Here is a 12,624-nt window from a genome sequence, read left to right as displayed (position 1 = left end):
AATGCCAAGCGTCGGCTGGAATGGTGTAAAGCTCGCCACCATTAGACTCTGGAGCAGTGGAAACGTGTTTTCTGGAGTGATGAATCATGCTTCACCATCTGGCAGTCCGGAGAATTCCAGGAGAATGCTATCTGCCTGAATGCATAGTGCCAACCAATGTTCCCTCAAAAAAAAATTGGGCACTGGGCAAATTTCAGGTCTGTTGAGCGCAAGCTTTAGCTTTGTTCGGATAGTTGCATTAAAAGTGACTAATTACGCTGATTCGATCACAATTGCCACAGTAAAGGGAAACGTTGATAGTGTTAACAGGGAAAGCTCTAGAACAGTGGTTACCAACCTTTTCTGAGTCAAGATCACTTTCTGAGTCAAAATGCAAGCCTAGATCTACCGCTCAGATTTGTTTTTAACATGACTTAAAAAATGTAAGCCTAAGCAACATTAACAAATTAAAAACAGTTCTGTAGCAATGATGTTTGTGCAGTAAGCTATAGGCCCAATATGTTATCACTGCATACTGGCTTTGCTTGAATTGCCCTGTACGGACCATTTAAAAAAATATATTTCAAAATAGGAGGTATTCTATATGATCACACTGGTAATAAATACGTTGTTGTATTACTTGAGGCTTTTCATTTTACTGAGCTGATGATGCCTGCATCTGATGGTCGGTCAGTCTCCTCTCTTTCCTCCACTGACTCTCACCAAAAAGGGACACCATCTTCCAGCGGATGATGACAACTCCAGTCGCACCTCATTATTTCTGCATGCACAAATTCATGTTACTTCTATGAACAAAGAAAGTGAAATATTCCTAAAGATGAAAAAAGATCCAAGCTGCTAATAACAACTAGAACGCAAGCCTATCGATTACCCTTTCCTACTCACTGCTGCAGTGCTTGTTGTAGCGCTGAGTGGAAATGGGAAGAACGTGCATTTTATGGCTTATAAAAGTGTTGAATACAAAGTGTTGACAGTAGAGGTCGAGCGATTATGATTTTTACCGCCGATACCCATTATTGGAGGACCAAAAAAAGACGATACCGATAAACCGGCCAATTATTTTTATATATATAATGACAATTACAACAATACTGAATGAACACTTTTATATTAACTTAATATAATACATAAATGAAATCAATTTAATCTCATAAATAATGAAACATGTTCAATTTGGTTAAAAAATGCAAAAACACAGTGTTGGAGAAGAAAGTAAAAGTGCAATATGTGCCATGTAAAAAAGCTAACGTTTAAGTTCCTTGCTCAGAACAAGTTTTAGGTTGTAGTTATTACAGGACTATTTCTCTCTATACTATTTGTATTTCATATACCTTTGACTATTGGATGTTCTTATAGGCACTATAGTATTGCCAGCTTAATCTCAGGAGTTGATAGGCTTGAAGTCATAAACAGCGCTGTGCTTCAAGCATTGCGAAGAGCTGCTGGCAAATGCAGTAAAGTGCTGTTTGAATGAGAACTTACGAGCCTGCTGCTGCCTACCACCGCTCAGTCAGACTGCACTCTCAAATATCAAATCATAGACTTAATTATAATATAATAAACACACAGAAATACGAGCCTTAGGTCATTAATATGGTCAAATCCGGAAACTATCATTTCGAAAACAAAATGTTTATTCTTTCAGTGAAGTATGGAACCGTTCCGTATTTTATCGAACAGGGGGCATCCCTAAAATTCTGGCAAATTTAATTACGGTCTTTATTAGGAAGAAATGGTCTTCACACAGTTCGCAACGAGCCAGGCGGCCCAAACTGCTGCATGTACCCCGACTCTGCTTGCACAGAACGCAAGAGAAGTGACACAATTTCCCTAGTTAATATTGCCCGCTAACATGAATTTCTTTTAACAAAATATGCAGGCATAAAAAAATATACTTGTGTATTGTTTTTAAGAAAGGCATTGATGTTTATGGTTAGGTACATTGGTGCAACGGCCGTGCTTTTTGTTGCGAATGCGCTTGTTAAATCATCACCCGTTTGGCGAAGAAGGCTGTGATTCGATGATAAATTAACAGGCACCGCATTGATTATTTGCAACGCAGGACAAGCTTGTTAAACTAGTATATCATCAACCATTTGTAGATAACTAGTGATTATGTGAAGAATGATTGTTTTTTACAAGATAAGTTTAATGCTAGCTAGCAACTTACCTTGCTGCGCTCGGGTAACAGGTGGTCAGCCTGCCACGCAGTCTCCTCGCGGAGTGCAGTGTAATCGGCCATAATCGGCGTCCAAAAATGCCGATTACCGATTTGTTATGAAAACTTGAAATCAGCCCTAATTAATCGGTCCACCTCTAGTTGACAGTGCTGAGTAAGAACTTAAACATGAAGTTATAAAAACAGCAGCTCTTTGCTGTATTCGTTGACACTCTTTCTCTAGTTATGGTTTTAAACATTTTGAAATCTCACAGTATCAACTTTGCTGTAGATTTCTTCTGCCTGCTACTTTACTGCAGACACGGTAATCTGAGCCATCCGATTGGCGAGAGGTAGGCCTATAGTGCAGGCTTTCATGTAGTGTAATTAGCCTAAGTATCATATCTGTCTTTGTCTCTCTCATGGCAGGCTTCAATGGTACTAACTGTGAGAACAACATTGACGACTGCCCCGACCATCAATGCCGAAATGGAGGGACCTGCATGGACGGTGTCAATACTTACAACTGCCAATGCCCCCCAGAATGGACTGGTAAGGATAAAGAATAGTCCGTGGTTTTGTGTCTGTCTGGTTGGCTTTTCTTCTTTGTTTCAGTTTTTCGTTCAGGGTCTGTGTTTTTTGGTTTGTCTGTGGTTTCTCTCTGTGTCCAAATTGGGGGAGTTTTTTCTTCTCGAATGTCCAACTGTTTTCCCCCTACAGGTCAGTTCTGTACTGAGGATGTGGATGAGTGTCGCCTGCAGCCCAACACATGTCAGAACGGGGGGACCTGTAGCAACATCCAGGGCAGCTACACCTGTGTATGTGTCAATGGCTGGAGTGGCCTGGACTGCTCTGAGAACATAGATGACTGTGCTACGGCTGCCTGCACCAAGGGCTCCACCTGTATTGACCGTGTGGCATCCTTCCTTTGTGTCTGCCCCTATGGAAAAACAGGTGTGGGACAAAGCCTGTCTATACTATAGATATATACAGACATCTCTTATGGACAGACTGATGGATAAATTGAAACGGAGTGTATTAATCCCCAAGGGGTATCTAATAAGCACAGAAAACACACAGGCTGACTGTTGAGTATTCCCTACCAGGTTTGCTCTGCCACGTGAACGATGCCTGCATTAGTAGCCCGTGCCGGGACGGGGCGCAGTGCGACACCAACCCCATCAACGGCATGTTCAACTGCAACTGTGCCCCAGGCTACATAGGAAGCACCTGCAATGACGACGTCAACGAGTGCATCATAGGTGAGGAGGGACAGATCAGAACACATGATACCTAGAGTGCTTTTGTAATTTGACTATACAGACTATTCTTTAAGAAAAATCCTTCCTTTCCCTTTGGTACTTTCGTTACTCCTTTATAGTTCTGTGTATCTAACCTCTCTCAGGCTTCCCCTCAGGTCCAAACCCCTGTGAGCATGGAGGATCGTGTGTGAACACAGATGGCTCGTTCACATGTAACTGTGCGAGAGGTTATGATGGGCCGCGCTGTGAGACAGACATCAATGAGTGTGCGTCCAGCCCCTGCCAGAATGACGGCACCTGTCTGGACCGCATAGGAGACTACAGCTGCATCTGTATGGAAGGTGTGTGTGATCAGTGATTCCCAAATCTCTTTCTAATTACACACACACAGTACTGTTGTGAAATATTCGCTCTCTGTTTCCAGGATTTGAGGGAACACACTGTGAGATTGACATCAACGAGTGTGCTAGCTCTCCATGTCTGAACCAAGGGACCTGTCTGGATCAAGTCAAACGCTACGTCTGCCAGTGCCCTCTAGGTTCGTCTGCTTTTTTCTAATCAAATTCATTTGTCATAGTGTTTCAGAAGGTTTGTATCTACAGTATTTGAAGCTGGGTTTCGTCCCTGGCCTTTAGGATTCAGTGGGGAGATGTGTCAGATCGACATTGACGAGTGTTCCAGCACACCGTGTCTCAACGGGGCCAAGTGTATCGACCGTCCCAACGGCTACGAGTGTGAATGTGCTGAAGGTACTAGACAGCCTTCACTATCTCAACTTTAATTAACGTACCTTTCTCGCATTTTTAAACATGATGTCTAAACTAAAGCATTAATACAGGGAATCTTTAACTGTTACTCAATGTTTGGTTTCTCTCGCCAGGCTTCTCGGGGCCGCTGTGTAAGGAGAACATAGATGACTGTGACCCAGAGCCCTGTCACCACGGGGTTTGTCGTGACGGCATCGCCACCTTCTCCTGTGACTGTGACCCGGGCTACACCGGCTCTATCTGCAACGTCCAGGTCATGGAGTGCCACAGCAACCCCTGCCAGAACCGTGGACGCTGCATCGACCTGGTCAACAAGTACCAGTGCAACTGTCTGCCTGGCACCTCGGGTGAGCAGAGACAGAAAATGGGTTGAATATTTCTCATTTTATTGAACAAAAACTTTGTAATAAGAGGAAAACAACAAGAGAATGTTTGGACAAACAGAAAAATAAACTTACATCTGCTAAACCATTGCCTCTCCCAAAAATATGAAGTAAAATAATAGGGGGAAAACGATCTCGAATGGCATTGAAATGACTATATACAAAAGTATGTGGACACCCATTAAAATTAGTGGATTAGGCTATTTCAGTGACACCCGTTGCTGACAGGTGTATAAAATCGAGCACACAGCTATGCCATCTCCATAGACAAACATTGGTACAAAAATGGCCTTATTGAAGAGCTCAGTGACTTTCAATGTGGCATGTTATAGGATGCCACCTTCCCAACAAGTCAGCTCATCAAATTTTTGCCCTGCTAGAGCTGCCCCGGTGCTGTTATTGTGAAGTGGAAACGTCTAGGAGCAACAACTGCTCAACTGCGAAGTGGTAGGCTACACAAGCTCACGTAAAAATTGTCTGTCCTCGGTTGGAACACTCACAACCGAGTTCCAAACTGCAACGTCAGCATAAGAACTGTTCGTCAGGAGTTTCATGAAATGGGTTTCCATGGCCGCACAGCCGCACACTTGCCTAAGATCACAATGCCAAGCGTCGGCCGGAGTGGTGTAAAGCTCGCCGCCATTGGACTCTGGAGCAGTGGAAACATTTTGTCTGGAGTGATGAATCACGCTTCACCATCTGGCAGTTCGATGGACAAATCTGGGTTTGGCGGACTCCAGGAGAATGCTACCTGCCTGAATGTATAGTGCCAACTGTAAAGTTTGGTGGAGGAGGAATAATGGCTGTTTTACATGGTTCGGGCTTAGTTCCGGTGAAGGGGCATCTTAACGCTATAGCATACAATGACATTGTAGACGATTCTGTGCTTCCAACTTTGGGGCTACAGTTTGGGGAAGGCCCTTTCCTGTTTCAGCATGACAATGCTCCCATGCACAAAGCGAGGTCTATACAGAAATGGTTTGTTGAGATCGGTGTGGAAGAACTTGATTGGCTAGCACAGAGCCCTAACCTCAACCCCATCCAACACCTTTGGGCTGAATTGGAATGCCGACTGCGAGCCAGGCCTAATCTCCCAACATCAGTGCCCGACCTCACTAATGCTCTTGTGGCTGAATGGAAGCAAGTCCCTGCAGCAATGTTCCAACATCTAGTGGAAAGCCTTCCCAGAAGAGTGGAGGCTGTTTAAGCAGCTAAAGGGAGGACCAACTCCATATTAATGCCCATGATTTTGGAATGAGATGTTCAACGAGCAGGTGTCCACATACTTTTGGTCATGTAGTGTACTTACATTTATAGTTCCTTCACTCTGACCTGTTCGCTAACAGTCATCGAAACAAAAGCTAGACAGTCAGGGAGCGTCAAAAATGCCAAAAGTGATGCATAGAGCAGGTGTATTCAACCGGCGGTCTGCATTGCATGGGGGTCTGCATTAAAAAAATTACATTGTTTTTGTTGTTGTGAAAAACGTGTTTATTTAAAATGTTTTATAAATATCGCTAGCAACAATAGAAAAACAAATGTAATTACATACAGTAGAAAAGAGATTAATTTTATTTCTAATTACTTTATTTCTCAACAAATTACATTCACTGGAGTATTTGACTGGATCACTGGAGTAAAGTCTACACCCAATGTATTAGGCGCATATGACAAATAACATTTTAGAACACTGCTTTTGCAACAAGCGCTGCTGGTTAGCTCTCTTGACTTAGCCATGTGTTGGCAAAAATGTATGTCTAACCTTTGATTAACCAGCTAAATAGCTGATCTTAGTGAAAACGTGTTTGGAGTTACCTTTCTATCTTATTGGCTGTGTTAGTTTACACTTCCTCTTCCAATTATGTATGGACATTAAAACAATCTACCAAATCTATACATTTTTAAATGTTGATCACTTCTCCTTTCCATTATCCATTATACCTGATGATAAGAAAAGACCTGTTAAAACGTATTCTATGATGGGGTTCCCTAGGTCGCCGGTTTGCCTGGGAGGGTTCCCTGGGCAAGAAAAGGTTGAAGACCTCTTGGATAGAGGACCATTTTTTTTTGCGGCCCTCCGGACCTCAGTGAATACCGAATGTGGCCCGTGTTGCAAAATGAGTGTGACACCCCTGAGGTAGAGCAAGAGCACAAAGAAGGATGAGAGGAGCAGCAGAGCACAACTTTAAGTTCATACTGTGGCTGTCCCTGTGGCTCAGTTGGTAGAGCATGGTGTGTGCAACGCCAGGGTTGTGGGTTCGATTCCCACGGGGGGCCAGTACAAAAATGCATGAAATGTATGCATTCACTACTGTAAGTCGCTCTGGATAAGAGCGTCTGCTAAATGACTAAAATGTAAATACGTTTTGGAGTAGAATGTCCTTTTAAATAGTCACCAGAAGTGGCCTCGCAGTCATTCTACCAAAACAAATCTCCTGGTGGGGTATCCCCGACCCCACTACCTTAGCCACAGCTGCTGAAAAAATCACAGGGAAAACACTTATGTGTAAAACTCTGGTCTTGACCAAACTATAGTTTGTAAACTTTAGTAGACCATGACTTCATTGGTGTCATGTAGCCCCAACTTACACTGCTGCTCACAAGGTGCTCTCAGCCCAAAAGCTCTGTGCTGTGCTGCTCTGAACCTGAAACACCAGCAGTTCCTACTCAGTTCTGTTGTGTTCTGTGGTGTGGAAGGGGCTTCCTGCAGCTCTCAGCTCAATGCACTCAGACAGGAGTGGAACGGTCATAAGGGTCGGCCGAGCTCTGTCCTGCTGTGCCCAGCACGCTGCCGTGGCCTGGGGGGGATTAGTGCGGCCAGAGCACTGGTGCTGTACACACACACACACACCCACACACACACCCACACACACACCGACCGGGACAGACACATACAGCCAGTCAGTCAGCCAGCCAGTTGGCTAGCTTAGGTCACACACTTTCACTCACTCAGCTCTCTTTGGAACACACCTGTTAAGCACTATCAGCTAGTCCACAGCTCCCCCTGTTGGAGGCCATTGGAACTGCATTTACCTTGTGTTATGGAGAGCCTGTTCAAGTAACTTCAAAATGCATCCTTCCTTTCTTACATTAGACTCAAGACTAAATGGTTTGTCTTCTGGTTTTCTTCTCAGGGGTGAACTGTGAGTTCAATGTTGACGACTGTGCCAGTAACCCCTGTGAATATGGAGAGTGCCAGGACGGGATCAACGAGTACAAGTGTGTCTGTGCTCCAGGATACACAGGTTAACACACACTCCTCCCTCTCAACTATTCAGATGCATTTCCATGTTAATGACAACCTGATTTTTTTCCCCAGTGAATGAATGAACTTTCTGAATTCCTTCTCTCACAGGTGCAAAATGTGACGTGGACATCCATGAGTGTAATTCCAGCCCGTGTATGAGTGGGGGTACGTGTGTGGACAAGGTAAACGGCTTCATCTGCCAGTGTCCCCCTGGCACCCACGGCCCCTTGTGCCACTCTGGCACCGACCACTGTGCCCCCCAGCCCTGTGTACACGGAGACTGTGTAGAGCAGCAGAGCGGGTACGCTTCTCCTCACCTTATCGCTCTATCTTTTTCTTGAGTTACGTACTTCATGTAAAATAATATTCCTACCCCTCCCCTGGTCTGTATGTAGGTACAACTGTGAGTGTGATTCTGGCTGGGTGGGGCAGCACTGTGACCAGGAGAAGGATGAGTGCCAGTCCAGCCCCTGCCAGCACAGCGGCAGCTGTGTGGACAGACTCAACGGATACTCTTGCCAGTGTCGCCCCGGATTCACAGGTCTGAATCAGGGTTTCATTTATCCTTTATTAATATACAGATGATCCCATTAAACTGCAATACCTAACAGATACATGTGTTTTTCTGTTCACCATTTTAGTTAAAAACATCCCTCTCCCCTCAGGTGTGAACTGCGAGTTCAACATGGAGGAGTGTGCATCAAGCCCGTGTGAGAACCATGGTACCTGTGTGGACGGAGTCAACACCTACAGCTGCCTGTGTGATCCTCCATACTCCGGTAACAACACCAGCCACACTACTGTACTATCCTGGACACATTCCCTCTGTTGGAGCTGAGTTGATTTGTATCGTGGGCATTTTGGATATTACCAATATTGCTATGTGCGTCCACAGGAAAACACTGTGAGGAGGAGTTGGTTCCCTGTGCGTCTCATCCATGTGAGAGGGGAGGTGTGTGTCAGCCAACCCCGGACTACACCTTTTACACCTGTCGATGTCCCAGCGGCTGGCAAGGTGAGTATTCATAGAAAGAGAGAAAAGATTTGTGTGTGTGTTGGGGGACATTTTCTACCATTCAGTCGTTGCGTTGATGTTAATTGAAATGGTATGTTTGTGAATAGGCCCCCGCTGCACTGAGGATGTGGATGAGTGCAGGAAGAACCCGTGTCAGAACAGGGCCCGTTGCATCAACAGCCAGGGCAGCTACGTGTGCAAGTGTCGACCAGGCTACAGCGGTCTCAACTGCCAGACCAACATCGATGACTGCTCCCCCAGTGAGTTATCGCACATCTCTCTTTTACTTTAATTTGTACTATCAACACGTATACTACTGCATATTGAGTACTCTCCATGAGCACCTTGTACACTCATCTCCGTAGTTAGTTACTATTCAGGGTCTTTTAAACTTCTTGTCTGACTCCAACCCTTTCTTTTTGTATCTCTCGCTCCCTCTCAGACCCGTGTCTGAACGGTGGTTCCTGTGTGGACGAAGTGGGAGGGTTCTCCTGTGACTGCCGGCAAGGGTTTGATGGTGAACGTTGTGAGGCAGAAGTGGACGAGTGTGCCAGTCAGCCGTGCCAGAATGGAGCTGTGTGCCGGGACTACGTCAACAGCTTTGTCTGTGTGTGCCGGCCAGGTTTCGACGGAATCCTCTGTGAACACAACATCCCAGAATGCACTGAGAGGTGGGTTACAAAGGACTGTAACTATAGTTATTATTTTAAAGGGTTTAACGTTGAGATGCACTCAGAATTATCCTTCAATGAGTTTCCTTTTTGATATGTGGATTGAGACCCATTTAGATGTATAGAACATTTATTGAAAATGAATTTCCTTTGCAACACACAAGGAATTCCTATCTACCTACATATGTTCGACTTTCCATCATGCATGACTACATCTCTCTTTCTCTCTCCCTCAATTTGTTTCTCCCTTCCTCTAGTTCCTGTCTGAATAACGGGACCTGTGTTGATGACATCAACACCTTCTCGTGTCGTTGTCGGCCTGGTTTCTACGGCACCTTCTGTGAGTATGAGCAGAATGAGTGTGACTCTCAGCCCTGCAAGAACGGAGGAACCTGCACTGACGGCCTGGGCTCCTACCGCTGCACCTGCCCTGTGGGCTACAATGGACAGAACTGCCAGGTAGAGTGTGTGTGTAGTATGGTTCTTGCCTGGTTCTTCATTTGAAAATCAATGCTAACATTTTATACTCACTTTTCTCTCCATGCAGAACTTTGTGAACCTGTGTAGCCAGCCACTGTGCCAAAATGGAGGGTCTTGTTCCCAGTCAGAGACCACCTGGTTGTGTCACTGTCCTGTGGGCTGGACTGGCATGTACTGTGATGTCCCCAACATGTCCTGTCAGGACTATGCTGCTCGGAACGGTGAGCAGGCACTGCCTCTATAGTACCATTTCTTTCATTCAGCCACCTCTCTGTCACCAGTGAACTATGGAACTTATATAGGTAAAGATAATGACCATTTTTGATGAAGATATATTACGCATAATGCGTCTCTGGTTAACGTGTCTTTGTGTGTGTCTTTGTCTCGGCCAGGTATCCAAGTGGAGTTAGTGTGCAAGCACTCGGGTCGCTGCGTGAACGTGGGTAATGCCCACCAGTGTCAGTGCCTGCCTGGTTACACGGGCAGCTACTGTAACGAGATGGTGGATGAGTGCCTTTCCAACCCCTGCCGCAACGGGGCCACCTGCATGGACTACCAGGGCACATATGAGTGTATGGTAAGTTGTGTATGAATGTGTGTCTGCGTGTGGGATCTAAGTATTGCACTTAGTGTACTGCACCCAGGGAAACATCTAAAAATGTATTTTTCTGTTCCAGTGCAAGGCTGGCTACCAGGGGGTGAACTGTGAATATGATGTGGATGAGTGTCACTCTAATCCTTGTCACCACGGAGGAACCTGCATCAACCTCATCAACCGCTTTTCCTGCGCCTGCCCACCTGGCACTAATGGTAAAGATACCGGAAGATTCTCTTGCTTTATCTATCTCTTTCTGGCCCATTGGTTTTGCGTAATGTACAACTATAATTCTGACCTCTGAACTGATGGTCTTCCCTGCCTCCCTCTCTCCTCTCTCTCTCCACCCCCTCTCTGTAGGTGTTCAGTGTGAGGTGAATGTGGACGACTGTGCTCCCAAGCCTGGCTCCTGGGAGCTTCGCTGTCTGAACGGGGGCCAGTGTGTGGACGGGGTGGGACGCTACACCTGCTCCTGCCCCCCTGGCTTCGCTGGGGAACACTGTGAGGGGGACGTCAATGAGTGTCTCTCTGGTCCCTGTCACTCTCCTGGCAGCCTGGACTGTGTACAGCTGGCCAATGACTACCAGTGCCGCTGTCGCCTGGGCTACACAGGTAGAGTGCCCCTCTGTATATGTTAGAACGTATCAAGTTACCTAGCTTACCCCACATTCATGCTGTATAACATGACATGTCTGTCTGTCTGTTGTCCTAGGACGCCACTGTGAGTCCATGGTGGACCTGTGCCAGTCGAAGCCGTGCCATAACAGTGGCACCTGCTCCATGAACATGAGCTCAGTGCATGGATACACATGCATCTGTCAACCAGTAAGTCATATAACGGTACTCTACCCTTTTCAATGTTTGTTTTCCAACTGCCAGACTGCTGTGTTACAAAGTACTGCATGTGCCAGCTTGCTGATCTTTCTCTCTTTGTTTTGAATGGATTTCCAACTGCATAGAAATTGCATTGTGCTGTATAAATTGTATTTACCTCTAATGTAGATATGGAGTGAGTATTCTTTCCCTACTGCAGGGTTTCCAAACACGGTGCATGTTTTGGTTTTTGCCCTAGCACTACACCACTGATTTAATTAATCAACTCATCATCAAGCTTTGATAATTTGAATCAGCTGTGTAGTGTTAAGACAAAAACCAAAACGTGCACCCCTTGGGTTTCCAAGGACCGAGTTTGGGAAACCCTGACCTGCTGGCTTGTTTTCCAAACCACTAACCCCTTCCTTCTCCTTATTGTCACGCTTGCTTCAGAGGGTGAAACAACACAGGTCAGGTATGACTGAGAACAGCAGTGTTGTAGGAAGGTACCAAACTTAGTAGATTCTCCCAGCTTTTCTGACTAGTCAACTGCAGTAATGCATGTTAGAGATGTAAAACAGAGACCACAGGTATCTGTCTAGCCAGTCTGTTCACATGTCTGATGCCCACTCTGTCCCGACCCCTCAGGGCTTCACTGGCTTCAACTGTGGAGAGGTGGAGGGCTACAACTGTGCCAAGCTGCGCTGCCAGAACGGCGGGCACTGCCAGGAGACTCAGGTTGGTCGTCCGCACTGCCGTTGCCAGCCAGGCTTCAGTGGGCCACGCTGCGAGACCGTCCACAGCTGCCAGAACCGGCCCTGTCTGAACGGAGGCACCTGTATGAAGGACCCACACTACCAGTACAGCTGTCACTGCCCAGCCCACTTCTCAGGCAGGCACTGTGAGAATGTCATCTTCGATCCGTCCCCCAGCACCCCCGCCTCCTGCCCCTACGTAGAGTGTGAGCAGCATTCTGGGGATAAGGTGTGTGACCCGCAGTGCAACAGCCATGAGTGCCAATGGGACGGAGGGGACTGTTCTCTACATTGGCGCCAGCCATGGGTCAACTGCACCGCCCCGGTGCCCTGCTGGGAGCTGTTCCGCAACGGTCGATGTGACCCCGATTGTGACAACTCTGGCTGCCTCTTCGACAGCTTCGAGTGTCAGGAGAGCGCACAGTCTTACTGCAAGTAAGTACAAGAGTTTGCAACAACATAAAGACATCAATACACA

The 12,624-nt window shown here is 46.2% G+C and overlaps 1 protein-coding gene across 3 annotated transcripts in view; it reads left to right on the top strand.

Annotated features, from left to right (window-relative positions):
- LOC106584380 (uncharacterized) overlaps window positions 1-12,624 on the top strand; it is a 56,800-nt gene that overhangs the window by 31,602 nt on the left and 12,574 nt on the right. For 2 of the 3 annotated variants that reach the window (XM_014169621.3, XM_014169620.3), the window contains exons 5-25: window positions 2,588-2,710; window positions 2,879-3,112; window positions 3,265-3,420; window positions 3,564-3,761; window positions 3,845-3,958; window positions 4,056-4,169; window positions 4,301-4,534; window positions 7,705-7,815; window positions 7,926-8,118; window positions 8,213-8,358; window positions 8,483-8,596; window positions 8,713-8,832; window positions 8,940-9,092; window positions 9,275-9,503; window positions 9,761-9,962; window positions 10,051-10,204; window positions 10,376-10,560; window positions 10,661-10,793; window positions 10,939-11,190; window positions 11,291-11,403; window positions 12,040-12,581. In XM_014169621.3, coding sequence (XP_014025096.2) covers window positions 2,588-2,710; window positions 2,879-3,112; window positions 3,265-3,420; window positions 3,564-3,761; window positions 3,845-3,958; window positions 4,056-4,169; window positions 4,301-4,534; window positions 7,705-7,815; window positions 7,926-8,118; window positions 8,213-8,358; window positions 8,483-8,596; window positions 8,713-8,832; window positions 8,940-9,092; window positions 9,275-9,503; window positions 9,761-9,962; window positions 10,051-10,204; window positions 10,376-10,560; window positions 10,661-10,793; window positions 10,939-11,190; window positions 11,291-11,403; window positions 12,040-12,581 — 3,820 coding nt within the window. The remainder of the gene's footprint in view (window positions 1-2,587; window positions 2,711-2,878; window positions 3,113-3,264; window positions 3,421-3,563; window positions 3,762-3,844; window positions 3,959-4,055; window positions 4,170-4,300; window positions 4,535-7,704; window positions 7,816-7,925; window positions 8,119-8,212; window positions 8,359-8,482; window positions 8,597-8,712; window positions 8,833-8,939; window positions 9,093-9,274; window positions 9,504-9,760; window positions 9,963-10,050; window positions 10,205-10,375; window positions 10,561-10,660; window positions 10,794-10,938; window positions 11,191-11,290; window positions 11,404-12,039; window positions 12,582-12,624) is intronic. The other variant, XM_014169622.3, reaches the window with a different exon arrangement.

This window comes from Salmo salar, chromosome 23, assembly GCF_965601325.2.
Source record: "Salmo salar chromosome 23, fSalSal1, whole genome shotgun sequence".
Taxonomy (NCBI): Eukaryota; Metazoa; Chordata; class Actinopteri; order Salmoniformes; family Salmonidae; genus Salmo; species Salmo salar.
Note: the sequence above shows the minus strand (reverse complement) of the source record. Positions and strands in the feature narration are given on the sequence as shown.